This window comes from Hemitrygon akajei, chromosome 29, assembly GCF_048418815.1.
Source record: "Hemitrygon akajei chromosome 29, sHemAka1.3, whole genome shotgun sequence".
Classification (NCBI taxonomy): Eukaryota; Metazoa; Chordata; class Chondrichthyes; order Myliobatiformes; family Dasyatidae; genus Hemitrygon; species Hemitrygon akajei.
In genome coordinates, this window is record NC_133152.1 from 23,378,892 (window position 1) to 23,400,602 (window position 21,711).

General features: G+C 38.1%; 1 protein-coding gene across 2 annotated transcripts in view; it reads right to left on the bottom strand.

The window, feature by feature from the left end:
- Window positions 1–4,801: 4,801 nt before the first annotated feature.
- The window catches only part of capzb (capping actin protein of muscle Z-line subunit beta), a 115,704-nt gene continuing 98,794 nt past the window's right edge, over window positions 4,802–21,711 (bottom strand). The window contains exons 7-10 of one of the 2 annotated variants that reach the window (XM_073031880.1): window positions 15,791–15,856; window positions 12,563–12,639; window positions 10,254–10,364; window positions 4,802–5,539 (exon numbers count right to left, since the gene is read on the bottom strand). In XM_073031880.1, coding sequence (XP_072887981.1) covers window positions 10,262–10,364; window positions 12,563–12,639; window positions 15,791–15,856 — 246 coding nt within the window. In that variant the 3' untranslated portion in view covers window positions 4,802–5,539; window positions 10,254–10,261. The remainder of the gene's footprint in view (window positions 5,540–10,253; window positions 10,365–12,562; window positions 12,640–15,790; window positions 15,857–21,711) is intronic. The other variant, XM_073031881.1, reaches the window with a different exon arrangement.

Here is a 21,711-nt window from a genome sequence, read left to right on the forward strand (position 1 = left end):
AAATCACTCTGATCAATGATTAGCATTTGAAATTGAAGATTTGGTGCCCAATGCAAGAAACTTTGTGAGTAAATTTACCTGCTGCAAATTACTCAATCAGGTTTATTATCACTGGCATGAATCATGAAATTTGTTAACTTAGCAGTAGCAGTTCAATGCAATACATAATATAGAAGAAAGAAAACAAATTAAAACAGTAATAATGATAAATAAATCGATTACAGTGTATATATATTGAATAGATTAAAATACTGCAAAAAACAGAAATAATATATAATAAAAAAGTGAGGTAGTGTCCAAGAGAGGGGAAGCTGTTCCTGAATCGCTGAGTGTGTGCCTTCAGGCTTCTGTACCTCCTACCTGATTGTAACAGTGAGAAAAGGGCATGTCCTGGGTGCTGGAGGTCCTTAATAATGGACGCTGCCTTTCTGAGACACCGCTCCCTGAAGATGTACTGGGTATTTTGTAGGCTAGTACTCAAGATGGAGCTGACTAAATTTACAACCCTCGGCAGTTACTTTCGGTCCTGTGCAGTAGCCCCTCCCCCCCCCCCCCCCCCATATTAGACAGTGATACAGCCTGTCATCAGAATTGGGTTTAATATCATTGACACATCACAAAATTTGTTGTTTTGCAGCAGCAGTACATTGCAATACACAAAACACTATAAATTACAATAAGAAATGTATTTTAAAAATTAAGTAAGTAGTGCAAAATAAGAGCAAGGTAGTGTTCATGGGTTGGTTCATTGTCCATTCTCTCTCCCCCTCTCACTCTCTGTCCCTGCATTTGACAGGTCTCTCTCTCCCTCGAGTTCTGGGTCTTGGGCAAGGTTTAATCCATGTGGTGTGTGGTTTGGGCTCTGTAGTTCATGCTATGACGTGTTTCTGGTGTCTGGTTACTATTTTTTATTTGAAATGCTATTTTGGACAATTTTGATCCGGATGGCCTGCAGCTATCGTACAACACAGCGCTTGATTGAACTAGAACTGAGCTGAATCGAACATGGCTGGATCCTTTCTAGTTTGTGCTTTTCGCTCATTTTCTTGCTGTTTGTGAGTTTTTCTTTGTGTGTCTGGGGTGGGGCGAGGAGGGCCTTTTCATATTTTTCTTTGAACTGGTCCCATGGTGTTTCTTTATTTCGTGGCTGTCTGTGGAAAGATGAATCTCAGGGTTGTATACTGCATGCATACTTTGATAATAAATGTACTTTGAATTGACGTTCGAGGAGTAGAAACTGTTCCTGAAACATTGAGTGCATCTTTAGGTTCCTATACTTCCTCTCTGATGGTAGTACTAAGAAGAGAACCCATTTCTGGGTGACGGGAGTCATTAACGATGAATGTAGCCTTCTTGGGGATGAAGTATTACGTTTGCTCTCTTGGGCCTCTCTCCCATCTTCAAGTGATAAAACATGTCAGCATATATTTGGTTTAAAGTATAAATTAGCACAAGTACTGATTGTAGTAATTACTACTGCAAAATATTTTGACAGGAAAACATTTAGTTGTAATCATATTTATTTTTGTATTTAAATACACAACTTTCAACATCTATTTTACTAATTCATCATCACTGTGGGAGATGTGCTGCTTTCATTTATATTTTGGGTTTGTAACACCCTGGGAAAGGTTTCACTGCTAACGTAGCAGTGTTTATGGTTATGGCTCGAGATAATGGGTGCTTTGGAATGTGAGCTGGGTCCTTTGTTCAGCAGGACATGATGAGAGAAGATGCTGGAGAGAACTGATCATGGGTTTTGACCCGGTGGGTTCAACGGAGCCAGGTGTCAAGATCGACTGAGGATCGGTGAATATGAATTTGGGAAGAGTTGAGTTCCAACTTGTGCACATTTGACTGTTTAATTATAATGGGTTCTTTTTGTTTATTTTCCTTTCATTTCTTTACTAACCCTTTAGTTAAGATTCATAAATATAATTCCTTTAAAGCATGCAGGGTGGTGCCTGTTGTTTCTTGGCACTGAGCTGTAACAGGGCTGCAAATTACACAGCATCCACACAAACCAGGGTTTGGGGTGGGAGAACCATCTCAAACTCACGGGTTTATTGGGGCCAGAGTGTGAATTCTCTAGACTTATGCAGCCAAGGAAACCAGCAGGGTTTCAGGTATAACAGTGAATCATATCTATATATGTATTAGAGTGCAGGTACTGTAACTACATTTAAAATCAATGTGACACAATCCCCTAGACAGATTAGTCCCAGTCAGAATGTAATGTTTGCATCTCAGTCTTGGCAGAAAACTGCTTGTGATTGGACTTTGCAAGGTGGCAGCTTTTTTCCCTGCCTAAAACCTTAGAAGTCTCCTACACCTTAGAGAGATGTGTTAGGTAGCACGTTACTGAAACCAATAGAATTTGTGGTGTGCTTGGAAATTAGAATACATTCTTAGGCAGTTAGCCATTCTTAGCTAGTGTATTTTTTTTTTACTGATATCTTAGGTTGAAAAGTTTTAGAAGCAAAATACTACAGGAGCTGCAATTATACAAGTAGAAAACACTGGAAATATTCATGGGGTTGGGCTGGTTCTGTAGAAAAAGAAACAGAGTTAATTTCACAGCTCAACGACCTTTGCAGAACTGGAAAAAAAAATCAATTTGCTGTCAAATGTTGCACAGATGACTGGCTGTAAAGTCTAAGTCCATTACAGGATATTTCTGAAGTTCCAGTCACTGCTATAATGTAGAAAATGCACAGTTAATTTGCACACTGAGACATTCTACAAATAACATATTTTATTTACTGCTATTGACTCTGGGATAAACGTCAGCCTGGATACAAAGGATAACTCCTTTGCTCTTGAAATTACTGTTATTGAGCAAGCAGACAATCTTCAGTTTCAGGATTTATCCAGTGATATTAGCTAACCTCACACGGCAACACTCCCTCAGATAGTCATAGAAAAAAAACAGCAGAGAAACAGGCCCTTTGTCCTGTCTAGTCCAGGCTAAACCAGTTAAACGCATTAGTCCGGGGTTCCAAGGACCCCCTGGTTAACGGTATTGGTCCATGGTGTAAGAAAGGTTGGGAACCCCTGGCCTTGTCCCATCGACCTGCACCAGGGCCATAGCCATCTCTCCCCCTGCATCCACATACCTATCCAAACTTCTATTAAACGTTGAAATCGAGTTTGCATGCATCACTTGTGCTGGCTGCTTGTTCCAAAGTCTAGTAACCCTGAGTGAAGAAGTTTGCGCTCATGTTCCCCTTAAACTTTTCAACTTTCACCTTTAACCCATGACCTCTAGTTTTTCCACTCAACCTCAGTAGAAAAAGCCTGCTTGCATTTACCCTATCTATGCCCCTCATCATTTGATTGACCTCTCTCAAGTCTCCCCTCAATCTTCCACGTTCCAAGGACTAAAGTCCTAACCTATTAAATCAGTCCTTTTAACTTGGGTCCTCCAGTACTACCTACATCCTTGTAGATTTTCTCTATACTCTTTCAATCTTATGTACATTTTTCCTGTACGTAGGTCACCAAAACTGCAAATTAGGCCTCAATAATGCTTCATACAACTCATAACATTCATCTCCTGTACTCAGCGCTTTGATTTATTAAGGCCAATATACCCAAGGCTTTCTTTACAACCTTATCTACCTGTGATTCCAGTTTCAATGAATTATGGACCTAAATTCCCAGATCCCTTTGTTCTACTGCATTCCCCAGTGCCCTACCGTTTACCGTGTAAAACCTACCCTGGTTGGTCCTACTGAAATGCAACACCTCGCTCTTGTCTGCATTAAATTTCATCTGCCACTTTTCAGTCCATTTTTCCAGCTGGTCCAGATATCTCTGCTAGGACCCCTGCAATTTCTGCAACTTGCGTCCCACTGAATTATTGGAGATCAGAATCAATAATCTTCTACTGGATTCTGCTACTATTTAATGCACATATGGAGTTGAAAGAAATAAGTTCTCCAGGGCAAGAACAAACAATGGATCTACTAAGGAAGTGGAATGGGTGGAAATTCAAACATGCATTAATAGACGAGTGAAACACAGAAAGTGGTATTAAGTGACACTTTAAGGGAATACAAAATGAGTTCATAGATATTAAACTAAATTAAGGGAAGAAGTGTAAAATATATAGATAGTAAATTTCTTAACTTTTAGGACTCACTCCAATGGTTGTAAAAGATTCCATGGCATGAAATGAAAGAGCAGAAGAGTTCTTCCTGGTAATAGAAGACTCTAAAATGTCAGGAAACCAAGGTTGCAGGAACATATACAAAATGCTGGAAGAACTCAGCAGGTCAGGCAGCATCTACTGAGAGGAATAAAGAGTAACATTTTGGGCCGAGACCCTTCATCAGGACCCACAGAGGCACAATATCCAGTGATGTCAATGGGAGTCTGAGGAGAAATATATTTGATCGTGGAGTCTAACTTTAGAAGGGCTGTGAAAAAGAGGAAACGCAGTTGGAGTTCAGCCTCTGCAAACTAGTAATCTATCTCAAAATGCAACATCTTCTTTATTAACAGGATAAACAATTATGTTATGGCAGAGTGCTGTCCAATGATTCCTGCAACTCCATAATGCTCTTCTAGAAATCTATGGATAATAGGACAACTGGGATATCTAGAACTAAGCAGTTTGAATTTTATGAGGTCAGGGGATCCATAATATGGATCTAAGACAGATAAATGAAGTGAAGATTAGCCAAGATTTAACTGTATGGGGGGGGGGGGGTAAACTTGGAATGATTTGTATATTTTCACATGCTTTTAAAATGTGGAACACATTGTTAATAAGAAACGAATTAACACACAAGTGCTGTTTCTTGTGATTTACTATTTCTATTTATTTTTAAGTTGGAGGTTCAAGTACAAGATGTACATTTCAAATGTTTAAGCTTTACAAAAGAAACCCTTGCATTCTTTAAAATATTGACACGGGAAAACCTTAAAGGCAATATGTTAGAACTTGTAGAATTTCAGGACAATTTATATCTTATCTTTTCTATAGTACAATACTGAACATACAACCCTTGTTCCTTGGAAAGTTAAAACCAGTAATTATAACATGATGCTATGGTGAGATTGGGTCTCCATCCCACCATAGTCATTTGCAAGTCAATTTTATTCTTGCTTTACATTTTACATAAGCATAGCCAGTGTCCTTGAACAAAAAAATTGCTAGGTTGGTTTTGTGTTAACCAATGTGACCAACAAAAATGAAAGTACAAGATGCCTTTTAGTAAATGTTCCTCATGTTGGATTGTGAAATAAGCTTTCTTATATTTTGAAGTAGGTTTTACAAGCTAAAACACAGCATTTTATACAATTTGGACAGGGTTAGAATGGCTTTTAAACGAATAGTTCAGGCAAATTTTAAAAAGGGACAAATTAAAGAACAAAAGAAATAAGAAAACAAATGTAACTGAAACTGACAGCGCTTTGCTTTTGTCAGTTAGCTAAGAATCAATAAGGTTGCTGCTGTCTTTTCTTCAAAGCTTCTGCCAAATTAGTTATCAGAGCTTCCTGGCTTGATCTGTCTGCAAGTGATGGCACAGACCTGTGAAACAAATGAACAACAGTTAACTAGGTGAAGGACTGTACAAAACTCTGCTGTGGAAATCAAATCCGTAGAACAACTTGGTGGTATTAAAACAACAGCAGTGACAATGACTAAAAGGTGCTGTCACCACAGGTGCATGGTGCAAATACAGTAGCTCTTAGCTGTCTCATTCTTTTGATTTCAACATGCTTTTTATAGGTCCTGAAGAATCTCAAGCTGTGCATTCCATTCCTCCATTTCATCCTTTGCACTGTTCCCACTTTTCTGGCCCACAGAGCATGCTTAGACCACTACGAACCTGCGCGGTTTGTTTTCTAATAAAAATCATTTTAAAGATTCTCCTGTGTTCTGTTAAGATTCTGTTCACTTTGCCTGAGATGACAATTAAATGAAAAATAAAACTAGGATATTCAAAATTCCTTTGATTCTGGAGAGGACCCAGAAGATTGGAAAACTGCAAACGTAGCACTGTGAGACAGAAATCAGGAAGTGACAGAGCAGTTCAGCTGGCATCTGTTTTTGGGAAAATATTAGAATCTATTGACAATGTAGCAACAGGACAGAACATCTAAAACTATTTTCCTACTTTCTCCCTTTATACCCCCGACTCGTGTGCAGGTCAAATGTCAATTACCTTAAATATATTCAGTTACACTGCCCCCACAGTTTTCTGGGTTAGAGAAATCCAGAGATTCATGAGCCTTGGAGAAGAAATTGCTCCTCATTCTTGACCCCTTATTCTGAAATTATGCCCCTAGTTGTAAATGCTTCTAAATAGAAAATATCCTTGCAGTATCCAATGTTTCAATTTTCCTCAAAAATAAGATACCCAAGTGAAATCAACATGGTTTTATGAAAAGGAAATCACGTTTGACAAATCAGCTGGAGATCTTTGGGGATTTAACAAAAAGGGAATGAAAAAGGGAGCCAATTTACCTGGATTTACAGAACACTATTGCATAAAGTAAGAATTCCTGAGACCGGGAATAATACATTTGCACTAACCAGTAAGTAACCAATTTATGAAACAAAAACAGAGTAAACAGGTTATTTAGGATCAGTAAGTACTAAATAGAATGGTGAATGAATGATCCATGGTAGGTGCTTCCTGGCTTACTCCTGCTTGTTACGTCATTATATTAACACTTCTGCTGAAGAGGAGATGAGCATGTTTATTGTTAGATTAGTGTATCTCAGTGTTTGGAGGAATTCTACAAAACAACTGTTCTGAATTAGAATTAACCCTTTAAAGTGAATGTTTGGAAAGGGTGAAAATGTAAACTTTCATCAAGTTTGTCACAAGCTTCCTTGCCCAAACGAGTCCTTGAGTCCTCATTCGCTGTGTAGTACAGATGCACGTATTGGCTGTTATCTCCAATAAACCTACAGGAAGTATGGCTGGCAGTATTTTGTGATTGACTGAAAACTAACATAAGTTTTCGAAGCAAAGTGACAGATTAATCAATATCAACATGCTGAGAGGAATTTTATTTCATCAGAGACCAGGATCTGACTAAAGAGCTATTTCTGTTATCAAATGATTCTAAGGCACTAAGTAAATTTAACCTCCCTTGCCAACCTAAAGAAAATTAGACAGCGTAAAACAGCTCATTTAATTTTGTGAACTTGGAGTGATGGGTCAAATTGCTGGTAAACGTGCCTAGTGCTGCAGTAAATGTGCATTTTGTCTCGTTCATCCTGAGACTGATACTTTCCCTTTTACAGTAAATAATCTGAACAGTTGTAGAATTACACCACCACACGTTAAATCCTGGTCACTTCAGCATTTTTGCATTAATATACTGAACTTGGAAATGGAAAAAAGTTTCACTGACTCTGGTCACAGTTGTAATGTGAGTGATGCAGAGAAGTAGTAGCTGACAAGTGAAATACAACTTCGATGGGCTAACAGCCCCCGCACATCAGTAAGGTCCTATGTGAGGAGTCATTTGGAAATAAACTCTAGAATCAGGCATTAGTATCATCTCACTAGTAACTATTTTAAGATCAAGACCAAAAGGAAATGGTTTCCCTTGCAACTTTTACGAACATCAGGGCTTTTAGAAGTCTGTAGAGGAAACAAGACTCCAGCTAGAAAGAGGAAATTTACTCTTCTATCAACAGCAATTATTTTAGGTTGAAATATTAAGCAAGGGCAGTTAGTGGATGCTGCTCCCTTTCAGAAGTGCCACACAAGTGGTACAACCCGCACCCCTCCCCCCAGCTCTGTCCCCTTTTATTTTGAGCACTAATACTTCTGCAGCTGAGATAACTGCCCAGATATTGAATCTGAATATTTGAGGGAAAAGATCAGGGCTTAAGGTATCATGGAGAATAGCAAATTTAAAGGAGTTTAAGGTAAGAAAACAGAATAAAAGGAATACTGGATCAAAAGCACAAACTTTTCAACAAAATGAGAATCTAGAGATTATTACACTGATCAGAAGTGCAAATTCCAAAGCAAATATAACTGAACCCACGCTGACTTGGATGAGAGCCTTTGCAACCTGAGTACACCAGTACCAAGACTTCAGTTGCAGAGTTTCCACGTGCAAGGAGTTATTCAAAAGTTGTATTCTAACAATAAAGATTTTCACTTCCCACTAAAAAGTGATCACTGTAGGAGACCGAGGAGCCACACAGTTATAGAATAATCATTTGTTTTGAAATACATAGTTAGCCTTTTTAAAAAAAAGTCAAAGTAGTCAGTCATGATGAACAACCACACATTGAGAGTTCTTGCTGAGATTTTAAAGCCTATTTAAAGGCAAGTGTCATGCTTAACTGAAAGCCTTTACCAAGTTCACTACATGCAGGGAACTCCCAAAATATTAAACTCACATGTAATTACTTCATTTAGCTTAACATGATATCCACTTGGCACTTTTTTTCCTGTTTTATCTTTTGCCAGGAACAGCAAGCGCAGAATTTCCACCTCACATTGTAAAAGCTACATTCAAGTCAGATGCAACATGTTTTGTGCATTCAATGAACAGTATTTCCCAACTTCCTTCTGTGGGAATTCAACTGTGGGAATTGCACAGTGTCAAAGGGAATTAATAGGCTGTGGACTTGAGCTTTCCTTCAAGGTTTAACATGCTCTAAAATTCACTTCACTAATTTCTCCCATCAGCCACAGAGAGGCCCCACACCCCACTTCTCTGTACTAAGCACTGAACACTAACTTATCCACCCTGAGATCACGGTAATAGCCTCAAAAAGACAATCCCAACTCTAACAGAACTTCCACACTGAACTAAATGGCAACAAATCAAAACTTTTAATAAAAGTGAGAAGAGTTAAATATAAATTTTAAATTTGATTAATCTGCATCTTTTTAGAAGAATTTGCAAAGCTGGATAGTAAATTATTTTACTTTCTCATCTTTCTTGAAAATGCAACATCCTGGCAGGTATTTATGTAAGTGTTACGTATATGATGATACTAGAAGACTTTTGGAACATGAAGTACACGGGCAACCCCAATCGCTGCCTCTCACTTTCCAGCAAAACAGGTAGATGGCAATTAGGAGTACAACCCTAGTCCCCACTAATTCCAGGAAATGAACTAACAGTCCAGTAGCTGTCCTGTATGATTCAGTAACAACACATTCTTTGTGAGGATTTGTCTCAGGACAATAAGAGATATCAAGATGACTTGCTACATTAAATATGCAATGTGAATAAAATTCTGCTATACTCAGGACAATGTATTACCAATAATGAAGATAGTACACAAAGAAAACTTTAGATCACAATGGCAGGACTGGTGAATTCTGCATTTCAAACTGCCCAGAATTTTAAAAAATAGTAACATGTTCTATGAAATTTAATGATCTCCCATGGAAGTCATTAGTTTAAAAGCATGCATATGTATCAAATGAAAGGTACTTCAATGCATACACTCAGTGGCCACTTAGGTACCTCCTGTGCCTAATAAAGGGGCCACTGAGTGTATGTTCTTGGTTGTCTGCTGCTGAGGCCCATCCACTTCAAGGTTCAATGTGTTGTGTGTTCTGAGGTGTTCTTCTTAACAGCACCGTTGTAACACAGAGTTAATTCAAGTTACTGTTACCTTACTGGCAGCTTGAATCAGTCTGGCCTCTGACCTCTCTCATTAACAAGGCATTTTTGCCCACTGAACTGCAACTCATTGGATGTTTTTTGTTGCACTATCCTCTGTAAACTCTAGAGACTGTTGTGCGAGAAAATTCCAGATCAGCAGTTTCTGAGATACTCAAACCACCCCATCTGGCACCAACAATCATTCCACAGTCAAAGTCACTTAGATCACATTTCTTCCCCATTCTGATGTTTGGTCTGAACAAAAACTGAACCTCTTGACCATGTCTGCATGCTTTTATACACTGAGTTGTTGCCACATGACTGGCTAATTAATTATTTGCATTAACGAGCAGTGTACAGGTGCTTTTAATAGTGGCCATTGAGAGTAGAACATCCTTATAGAATTAAAATTAATTATACACAAACTTTCAGCACAATGACACATCAAGATGTAGAGTTATAAAAGCACTTTCACAGACCATGTGATCAAGTATTGTGCGCACTCTGTAGTAAAATGCAGCAGTTGCCTTCAGTGAGGTTGGTTAAGGGTTAGAATTACCAGTAAAAGTTCATGCAATGATAAAGACTGATCATTTCAGCCCAGTTAAGTGTCAGTTAATCGTATTTTAAGCCTGACAGGCAGATACCTGGGCATTTAATTATCAGGCTGGATGAAGATCTGGCGCTGGGTCAGTACTTGAGACAGCTCCCTCTGTAACTGCTTAAGCTTTTGGGTGTCTGGTATATCATCAACTGATCTATAAAGATGTTTTATTTTTACATGAAAGTAAAGGAAAGAGAGAAGTGATCCAGAAACATTAAAAAAAAATCAATAAATTCAAGAGATACATAGAAACCTTAGGAATGGTGCTCTCTTAATACACAAAACTCATTTTAACAGAATTCTTATTTTGGATAACATGCTCAAAAATGTTAAACTGAAGTTCTTTAACTAAATTACATCTTAATATTTCACTATTTAACCCCTACATTATAATTCCTAACCACTATCAGGATACATATATAAAAACAAACATATAATGTTGCACTAAACTTTTATCTTTAGCAAGCCTATTATCTAAATAAACTTCCCAAACAAAACGCCTTATGAACTGGATCTTCAGTCCCAATGAGGGGAAAGCAAAAATCACCTCACATCATAGACTACATTATTATACAATTAAAGAAATACAAGGAGAAAAGAATGCCACTTGGCTCAAGTCCATACCAGCACAGAAAAAGTCCATCTGGTCTAATCCTAACTTCCAGGGTTCTAGCAGGGTGTTGGATTTCAAAAATACATCCAAGTACAACTTAATTGCAGAGGATTTCTCCTACTCCTACAACAAACTGAGTGTGTGCTTCAGGTGAATTGAGCGAAAATTTTACTTCTTACCTCGTCCACTAACCTGGCCCCAATTATTTGTATAAAATTTTATACAGCTCAACTGAATCATACCTTAATCACCCTTACTTCAAAGAAAGCTACTTCAATAATGTTACATTGCCAAAATTTTCTTTTCAGATCTTCTATAAAGTGGTGACAAGACAGTAGCTGTAGACTAACCAGTCTTTTAAAGAGTTTCAATACAACTTCCAGCTTTATTTTTAAATGCCTCACCTGTTAACTGGAAGAATCCAATGTGTTTTCATAAGCACCTTCTGCAACTATAGCATACACTCCTGTGTCTGTTCTTTATTACCTTTCCTATTGTGCATTGCTTTACTTTGCTCAGTTTACTGAAATGCATAATTTCATTCAGCTGCGTTGTACTCTCTTTGCTACATTACTACCCACAGACTTATCCTTCTTCCTCAGTACTTTGTACTAGGTGACAATCCTTGTTTCCTCAACAAAGTCCTTAAACATTCATTTTAAGTCCAAGTAATTGATACGTGCCTCAGAAATAAGGGTTCCAGTAAAGTGCACCATAAAACAAAGCTGGAAGCATCCTTCCAGTCACAAAAGAAACACAAGTCAAGCATTGCACTTCATTTCCTGTCAATGAGGCAATTTCAGATAAGACCTCAGTGAACACCATGTTCAAGCCTGGCCTCATACTGCATGTACAAGAACATTAGCTGTACTTGAACAGCAGTTGATGCAAGGCTAGAATGGACCTTCCCTTTCCTCTCCCTAACTGAAATGAAACAATGCAGCTGTCTACGAGAGGAATATACTCCTAGGCTTCTCAAGCCAGTAAAAGCTATAGCTTTTACTTCTGCTGCTCCAAGTCACTCACAAGGAAAAAGTTCAGAAATGAAGTTTCACTTTACAAATTAAAACATACAATTTGTTGAAATATACCTCAGTTCCTAAATTAAAATCTTTCAGCTAACATTATGATGCAGGAGACAGCACATTAGTTACCCCAAGTTACATGCATGACAGTGATTACCACTTCCAATTACAGATCCTAATAGCCTAGAGTGACAGGATTAACCTCATTTGGTTTCTATCCAGCCTTGGTTATCACATCTCCATGGATAGCATGCCTTCTTTGTCTACACTCCACTATTTATAGCTAAACATCAAAAAAAGACACCCCATGACTCCAGCCCCATCACACATGTTGTTCCTTTGGTGCCAATATCCAAGTCAAACCAAGTGACATTCTCCCATTATCCTCAGGACCTTTGCTCCCAATGTAAAGTTTTCATTCTTGTTTGGAAGTACACTGGTGGCCTTGCAGGGCTTCTATGGCCCATGTTACACTCTGTGCCTTTAGCCTCCTTGGGCAGCAATCCAGGATCTTCTTAAAACTTTCCATCCCCCTTCCTTTTTAAGACTTTCATTAAAATCTACTGCTAAAGCAAAACATTGGGTTAGAATCCTCTGCAACCAATTTTTACTTACATCTCTGAACCATCTGAATTTCCTGAATTAAAACTGCAATTGGTTGGTTAAAATATTTCCAAAGTTTATATATAGTAGAAATAACACATTATGCATTACCTTAGTCCATTCACAATATCCTTTGTTTTCCCAAAGTAGATATCATTCAATGTACTTCTGATCTTGTTTTCCATATCCTATGAAAGAAATGAACATAAAAGATAATCAATTCAAAACAATTAGTTGGCAACACGAGTGAATCTGCGGATGCTGGGAATAAATAAAAAAACACGAAATGCTGGCAGAACTCAGCAGGCCAGACAGCATCTATGGGAGGAGGTACATCGTTATTACCTCCTCCCATAGATGCTGTCTGGCCTGCTGAGTTCTGCCAGCATTTCGTGTTTTTTTTATTCAAAACAATTAGTTTCTCATTTTTAATAGATTTTCTTCAATTTTCCAGCTAAAACTTATATAAAGCCAACAGTATGTAACGGAACCATATTCAAATATTAAGATACTTCTGAAGTCCTGATTAAGGGTCTTGGCCCAAACTGTCAACTGTTTATTCCTTTTTATAGATGTGAGTTGCCTGAGCATTTTGTGGGTGTTACTCTGGATTTCCAGCATCAGCAGAAGCTTATGTTTTACCAGATGTTGGCAGGGTAACTTAGCATCAAAGCACAAGTGTCACTTGGCAATCTGGAGATGCCAGGGTTCACATGCCATATGCCACTATAACAAGAAAGATTTCTAGGGTGGGAAAACAAAATAGAAGTAAAGCCCAATTTGATTTCAGCCATATTGTCTTCTTGTCCATGCACTGAGCAGCGGAACATGAGCCAAACTCTACCCGAGCACACATTGACACCACATTTAGCAGTCTCTACATGATGAAAAGTCTTTTTGATAACAAGTGAACAAACATTCAACAGCACACACCCACTGACCAGCATATCGATAACTAGCCTCCAGCCACTCATCTCTCAGCTGCAAAAATATATTTTCAATAAAGGGCCTCATATGTATATCATTTTAAAAAACATGCTCTTTATTGAAGAATAAAGAGCAAGAAAATATGCAACTCCCGGCCAAGGAAATGTGGCTCATTTTTTTCAAATCAGAATTCAATCTTTGAGAAAGGGGAAAACAAGCTTATACTAATTAAAGATACACCACATGGGCTCCAAACTCTAAACAAGGTGGGAATTTAAAGGACTGTCTGCAATCAAGTACTTTCAGTATGAAATATTACCTAGAGCTCAACCATGTAGATGGAGCCTTTGACATTAATACAAGGTGCTGGAAACATTTTCATATTTTGACAAAGATACCGTGAGCACATCTACTGAGCTAACCCTTTCATCTATTTGAATTGAAGACATTATCAACTCCTTTCAATCTCAACAGCAGTGAAATCTGAGTATTATACTGGACAAACTATTACACCTCAATGCATTAAATCCTGAATCTCCTCATGCCCGAGATCAATTTACCTTACAATTCAATAAGCTACTTTAAGTCATTGTATTATGAATGCAGAAAAAAACCTCACAACGACATTTCTTCTGACCTCGTACTCTCAGCAATAAAAATAAAACCATCACGTTTCTCAATGTTCCCTGTGCTCATCCATCTAATTTTCCAGCATTCTAATATAATCATTAAATCACAGCAGAGCACTGAACAATATTCGCAGTTTTAATTGGTAAATATCAAATGTTTGACACTGTGGCTCTCACTGACGCACTCATTCTCCCTTTTAGACAACAAAGATCAAAGTAAACTTAGTATTAAAGTATGCAAATATTACCACATTCTATCTTGAGATTCATTTCTTGTAGACATTTAGAAAAAATAGAATTTATGGAAAAACCATAAAAAGTCTGACCAACAACCAATGTACAAAAGACGACAAACTGTGCAAATAAAAATCATTGAGAACAAGAGTTGTAAAGAGTCCTCGAAAGTGAGCCAGTAGGTCATAGAATCAGCTCAGAACAGAAGTGAATCACACACATCCACACTGGTTCAGAAGTCTGATGGCTGCAGGATAATAACTGATCCTGAACTTGGTGGTGTGGGACCTCCTGCCTGAACAGTAGTAGTGAGAAGGCAGCATGGCCTGGATGGTGGGGGTCCTTGATGATAGATGCTGCTTTCTTATGCATTTATATTTAATGGTGGGAAGGACATTACCTGTGATGGACTAGGCTGTGGCCAATACTCCTGGTAGCACAAAAAAACAATTTTTAAAAATGGTGTTGGCTTCAGACTACAACATTTTGTGGGCAGTACACAGAAAATCTACTGGATGTGCATAGATTTCTCAGATTTCATTATCCTATTTCGTTCATTGAGACTTTAAAGCAAAAAGCAGCACCAAATAAGATGGGGAGATGCACAATCCACTTTTACATGGAGCCCGCAAAGGAGTCAAGGAAAATGAAACAAGCTTCCATGTAGCTTGAAACATTTTCAGAGTGGGTAGGATGCTACTACTGTGCACCACCAGAGGGCACTATTAGTCCTTCACAAAGGCGATGCCTTCTCGTTAGGTCAATTTCATTGTAGCCAGCTTGGGTTCTGTAGCAGCGCTATTGAACTTTCCAAAGAATTTTGGCTCCTAAGATAATAAATATGTTTTGTATAAGAGCCAGAATTCTGTGGAAAATTTTATAGGACAGCTACAGAACACAGGCAAGTCACAGTGATGTCATCCCTCCCAGGCTGCACACTATAAAGGCAAAGTTATTATCCTGATGGTGCAAATTATTTGTAATGCTTTAAAAGCTGGATTTTCTTTCACATCTGCAGTTTTTTTTTGATTTTCATTTACGCTAAACTAAAGCTTAACAAGTTGTCTGATGGGAAAGTTGCAATGGCAAATTCTGTAGCAATCGAGTTTGATAATCTGATGGAAGCTTTGTACATACCTAAAGTTTACTTGTTGCCAAAACATACAAGTCAACATTTCAAGTATATTAATCACTTTCATTTAGATTATAAATTAACCAATAATAAACATTTAAAAATAAGGAAAATGCATGAAAAATTGACAAAATAAATTAAAACTGACTTAAAAACAACAAAAACAATCACTTTCAGCATGTCAGGCTGCATTTGGAGAGGGGCGAGATCTTTGACTTATAATATTAACTCAGTTTTTCTTCCGGCAGAAAAAGTATCTCTTGTATCTTGGACTTCCAGTATCAGAGCACTTTTGCTTTCATAACAGATGCAGTTTGTCATTTCAATGGTCTGCCTTTAATGAAAATATTTCAATATGCATGCAAATGTTCTCACAAGAAGTCACTCATTCAGCTCTTCATCCAATGATACACCCACCTCTACCAGCTTTCCAATATTAGCAATGTGAGGCGACGATTCACTCACGTTCTCATCCTTCTCCATCTGTAAAAACAAGAACGGATGCAGTATGTGAGCTATGCTGAACAGGCAAATCCATCATAGGTGAGGCTGCAGCTCATATCTGCACTCAAACAGTGAATGAACTCTCAAAATATTCTCAAGTTCATTCTGGCAGGAGATAATCTCAGTTTTAGAATGTAAAACCCTCAGTGAGAGTCTTTATTTAAAAAAATTGATTTTCAGCACCATACACTGCAGTCAAAGTAACTGCTGCATAATTTCTTTGGCCATCTGTCTACACATTATAGCAGCAACTTGGTGGCGGACGGTTATGAAAGGAGCTCATGAAACTGAATGCCTCTGGGCCCTGCAACTGCCACACAATAGGGTTATTGATCAGGCCATGGGATTCTTCAAAAGCCCCAATTCCACAGCTGCAAGCAACTCGAGAGCGGGTGGCCAAACATTTTCCGTGATTCATACAATTACTAACAAAAAAAAGCAACAATACGATACAAATGTCTTAACATGATTCATTATGCTGTATTAGATGGGTGGTCTGCTGAGAACAATGGCTGCATATTCACACTAACAGCCTTCAAAATAATAATGCACAGAGGGATTCTTCATACAAGCAGCATGTAGAATACATCCCAACCTAGAAATTTTAACACAAATCACACAAATACATATACCCAAAACCATGAATCTTTCATCCTGACTTCTTTTTCCAGCAGACAGGTCCAGTTATAGCATTCTTATCCAATTCCTTACATAGGATCCCCAAAAGTGGATTGAAATACAGAAGTTGGGAGAAAAAAAGGATTGCCCAAACAGTGCCTGACCTCTAACAGTAGATCTGTGAAAATCACACATCTTAACAAAAAATACCAAACTGTAATATAACATGTAATGTTAGTAATAACACAATAAGAGACCTGAAGAAAGGCCTCAGTCCAAAATATCAACTGTTTATTCATTTCCATAGATGCTGCCTGACTGCTGAGTTCCTCCAGCATTATCACCAGCATATGTTGTGAAATAAGTTAATTTTACGGCAATAGTACATTATAAATATAGAGAAAAATGAATTACAGTGAATATATGTCTATTAAATGGTTAAGTTAAAATAAGTAGTGCAAAAAAAAAAGTGAGGTAGTGTTCATGGGTTCAATGTCCATTTAGAAATTGGATGGCAGATTTCCGATGGAAGCTGTTCCTGAATCACTGAGTGTGTGCCTTCAGACTTCTGTACCTCATTCCCGATGCCAACAATGAGAAGAGGGCATGTCCTGTTTTTTTCTTTGGGGAGGGGGGTCCTTAATGATGAATGCCACTTTCCTAAGGCACTGCTCCTTAGAGATGTCTTAGATACTACAGAGGCTACTGCCCATAATGGAACAGACTAATCTTACAAGTTTCTGCAACTTACTTCGTGCATGTTTCTCCAGATTTCCAGCATCTGCAGAATCTATTGTGCCTATAATATGCAATACAACTTGCAGTTATATAGCAATGTCTTATGGGTTTGTGCAACGAAGGTTTTAATTGGCATTGATCTGATTCACAAGGATGACAAACATCTCAGTGTCAAGCCAACCAGTAAGCAGAAAATAAACTGCTGGAAAAACTCTGCAGGTTGGGCATTATACATGCAGGCAAAAGGATGGTTGACCCTACATTAGGATGGAAGATAGTATATACACAAGAGAAAAAGGGACGAGAGAGGCTTGTAAGCAATAGGTGGAACCAGTTAAGGGAGTGATGATGACAGATAGAATCAGGTGGGCAAGGATATTGAGCCTACGTACCAAAAAAGGGTTCTGGGGGAACAAAAAGGATTTAAAAAAAGGTGAATAAGGAACAGAATTCCTGGGTACACTGTTAGGAGTGGGATAGGGACACAAGCATGTGGTCTAACTGAAACTGAGAGATTCAATGTTGGTACCACTGAGTTGAGGGCTACTCAAGTGGAATATTAAATGTTTTTTCATTTATGCTGGGTCTTACAGTGGCAGTGCAGAAGGCAAAAGATAGAGATTTGTATGGGAAAGAGAGCCAAGGTGACGTGCTATTGTAAGTTCAAGACGGTCATTGCAGAATACAGGTGTTCTGCAAAACAGTCACCTAGTCTATACTTGGCGTCACCATCACAGAGGAGGCCACATTGCTAGCACTGAAAATGATAGGTTGGAGGTGATGCACAGAAATAATCATCTAGAAGGATTGCTTATGTCCCTGAAAATTGTCACTTTTAGAAATATAGGAACAAAATAGGTAATTTATCATGAGCCTCTACTGCAATTCAATTAAATCATGGATAATCCATATCTAAGCTTATTTCTGTCTTTATTCAATATGATCTTCTTTTTGATATGAGATATTGTCAATCTTGAAATACATCTAGCCTTTTGAAGGGCAGAGATCCAGATTTCATCTTTTGAAAGAAAATAACTGTGTGATTTCACTTCTAAATGACCTAGATCCAATTTTAAGACTGAGTTTTGTTCTGGATTCCGCAAGAGGAGGAAATATTTTTGGTATCCCCTTCAGCTAGATCACCCATCAAATGTTTAATTAAAAGGAATATAGGTCAAGTTATGCTCTATGGCTTCATAATTTAACCCTTTGTCTCTGGCATAATTCTGATAAATACAACCCCCCACAAAAAATACTTCTTCTCTCTAGGTCAGTGTCCAAAGTGAAATATGATGTTCTAATTAATGCAGATGAAGATTATGTAGAACATAAGCATCACAACCTCTTTTGTGCCCCATTAACCCATAATGTGTCGATTTAAAATTTTAAAAAATTTTTTACTATCAACTTCTAATGATGCACATGGACATCCAAAACTTCCCTCTACAGCTTGTTACCTCCCATCATCTCAGAAATACATTCCCTTTTTACTCCTGAATTCAAAGAGTATGCCTTTGTGTTTCTCAGAATGAACTCCAGCTGTATAGTTTCGCTCATTTGCTTTAAGCTACATGTGTCTTTTAGAAACTTCCTGTTCCCATCAAGGCATTATTCTGTACTTTCTAACATACGTCTGTGAACAAATTAACTAGAAAAAAACAGATGAGAAAAATTCTCAATTAAAAACCTCATTTGTAAAGGAGTGGGAAACCCATTTTAGGAAGTTTCTATTCAAAGTTATGCCTCAATTTTTAAATTTGTGCATGCATCCAATCAACATCAATTATTTATTTTTAAAATGAGAGAAGAAAGAAAAAGTTAGTGACAAGAGGGAACATTTATGTAGTACTTTTCAGATCTGTGGATATCTCCTGTTCATCCAATGAAATCCGTTTTGAAGGGTAATCAGTATTATCAGACAGGGAAATAAAACCGATTTATGCTCAGACTACAAAAACATCAATGAACTAAATGATCAGAAAACAAACTGATTTAAAGATGAGTGGATTTGTTTTGAGAGTAAATAATGTACAAGAAATCTAGGGGACATTTTCAAATAATGTCACATATCTTCCAAGTCTTTCAGGGATTCGTTAACACAGGAATTTGTATAATGAGGTTGGATCCCAGTTCACCGTCATCTGCCAAAGTAGAATTTCAAACTCTTTCATTCCCCTTGTTTCAGCATGCTCATTATCAAATCAAAAATAACTATCACCAATTTACCTACAAAGCTGGATAGAAAACAAAACTTAACCAGTCTGGGAAATCATTGCCAATTGCTTATACATCCTAAAAAAATTCTGAAGACATTATTAATTGTGTATTTGGATTTTCAGAAGGCCTTTGACAAGGTGCCACACAGAAGGCTGCTAAACAAGATAAGAGCCCATGGAAAGTTACATACGTGGATAGAGCGTTGGCTGATTGGCAGGAAACAGAGAGTGGGAATAAAGGGATCCCATTCTGGTTGGCTGCTGGTTACCAGCGGTGTTCCACAGGGGTCCGTGTTGGGGCCGCTTCTTTTTACGTTGTATAACAACTATTTGGATTATGGAATAGATGGCTTTGTGGCGAAGTTTGCTAATGATACAAAGATAGGTGGAGGGGCCGGTATTGCTGAGGAAACAGAGAGTCTGCAGAGAGACTTGGATAGATTGGGAGAATGGGCAAAGAAGCGACAAATGAAATACAATGTTGGAAAGTGTATGGTCATGCACTTTGGTAGAAGAAATAAACGGGCAGACTATTAGTTAAATGGGGAGAGAATTCAAAGTTCTGAGATACAAGGGGACTTGGGAGTCCTCGTGTAGGATACCCTTACGATTAAACTCCAGGTTGAGTCAGTGGTGAAGGCGGCGAATGTAATGTTGGCATTCATTTCTAGAGGAATAGAGTATAGGAGCAGGGATGTGATGTTGAGGCTCTACAAGGCATTGGTAGGACCTCACTTGGAGTACTGTGTGCAGTTTTGGGCTCCTTATTTAAGAAAGGATGTGCTGACATTGGAGAGGGTTCAGAGAATATTCACTAGAATGATTCTGGGAATGAGAGGGCTAACATATGAGGAACGTTTGACCACTCTTGGACTGTACTCCTTGGAGTTTAGAAGAATTGGGGGGACCTCATAGAAACATTTTGAATGTTGAAAGGCATGGACAGAGTGGATGTGGCAAAGTTGTTTCCCCATAGTGGGAGAGTCTAGTACAAGAGGGCATGACTTAAGGATTGAAGGGCGCCCATTCAGAACAGAGATGTGAAGAAATTTTTTTAGCCAGAGGGTGGAGAATCTGTGGAATTTGTTGCCATGGGTGGTAGTGGAGGCCAAGTCATTGGGTGTATTTAAGGCAGAGAATGATAGGTATCTGAATAGCCAGAGCATCAAAGGTTATGGTGAGAAGGCGGGGGAGTGGGACTAAATGGGAAAATTGACCAACTCATGATAAAATGGTGGAGCAGACTTGATGAGCCGAATGGCCAACTACTACTCCTTTGTCTTATGGTCTTAAAATCAGTCTGATTAGTTTAAAATTTTGACCTCTACAGCAGACCCAATATTCCAATCACTTCATTACAAAAATAGTAAGTTTTCACGTGACTGGTGCAGATGACACTGATTTTCAGATTAGGTAAGATCAGGGCTCTCGGACCAGAGACAAATGATGATAACCAAGATTAACTGCATCATCTACATTGTATGTGAGTAAAACTCTCTTTTCACTATTCTTTACAATTCACATTTGTATTGCACAGTATCACATGCAAAGCACTCATCCATATTTATGATATGAATTGTAAACCATGAACTTGGAGCAGATTGCAAGTGTTCACTGGTAGCACCCAGAAGATTGAAAAGTTAGTGTCCACACTCTAAGCCAGCTTTCGATGAGATTGAGCTATTACTTATTCATTTCATGATTGGGATATTGAGAGTTAAGCCCACATAATTGACTATGTTAAATATCAGTTTTGATTGAACTCATACAGTCTTTGATTATAGTGATCACCTTTCCCAAGAGGAAATCTGATTAGGTGTTTAATAATTAACTGCTTCATTGCATAAAGTTTTAAGATAGATTTAAGTTATTTTTCCAGAAAACTGTCTCAAACGATTCTAAGAATTCATCCTACACACAATCTTCAAATGAACCATGTAAATCACATCATACGTCATGCTTCCTATGATCTCTGTTTATATTGAGTCCTCCTGTACTCTTGTCCAAGTTTAAGCCTCACTCTTGCTCTCCCATGTGCACTTCTATTTTCCATAGCACTTTTCTATTTTGTCTGTCTTTTGTACAGTAAGTCATTCATTCTGGAATCATTAACCTCAAACCTGATCACTGTATAACAATGCCTCTGCAATAGTCATTAGATCAAAAATCAAAGCAGAACATGCTGGAGATACACAGCAAGTCAGGTATTATCTACAGCGAGAAAAACAGATCAAACATTTCAGGTCAATGAACTTTCATTGG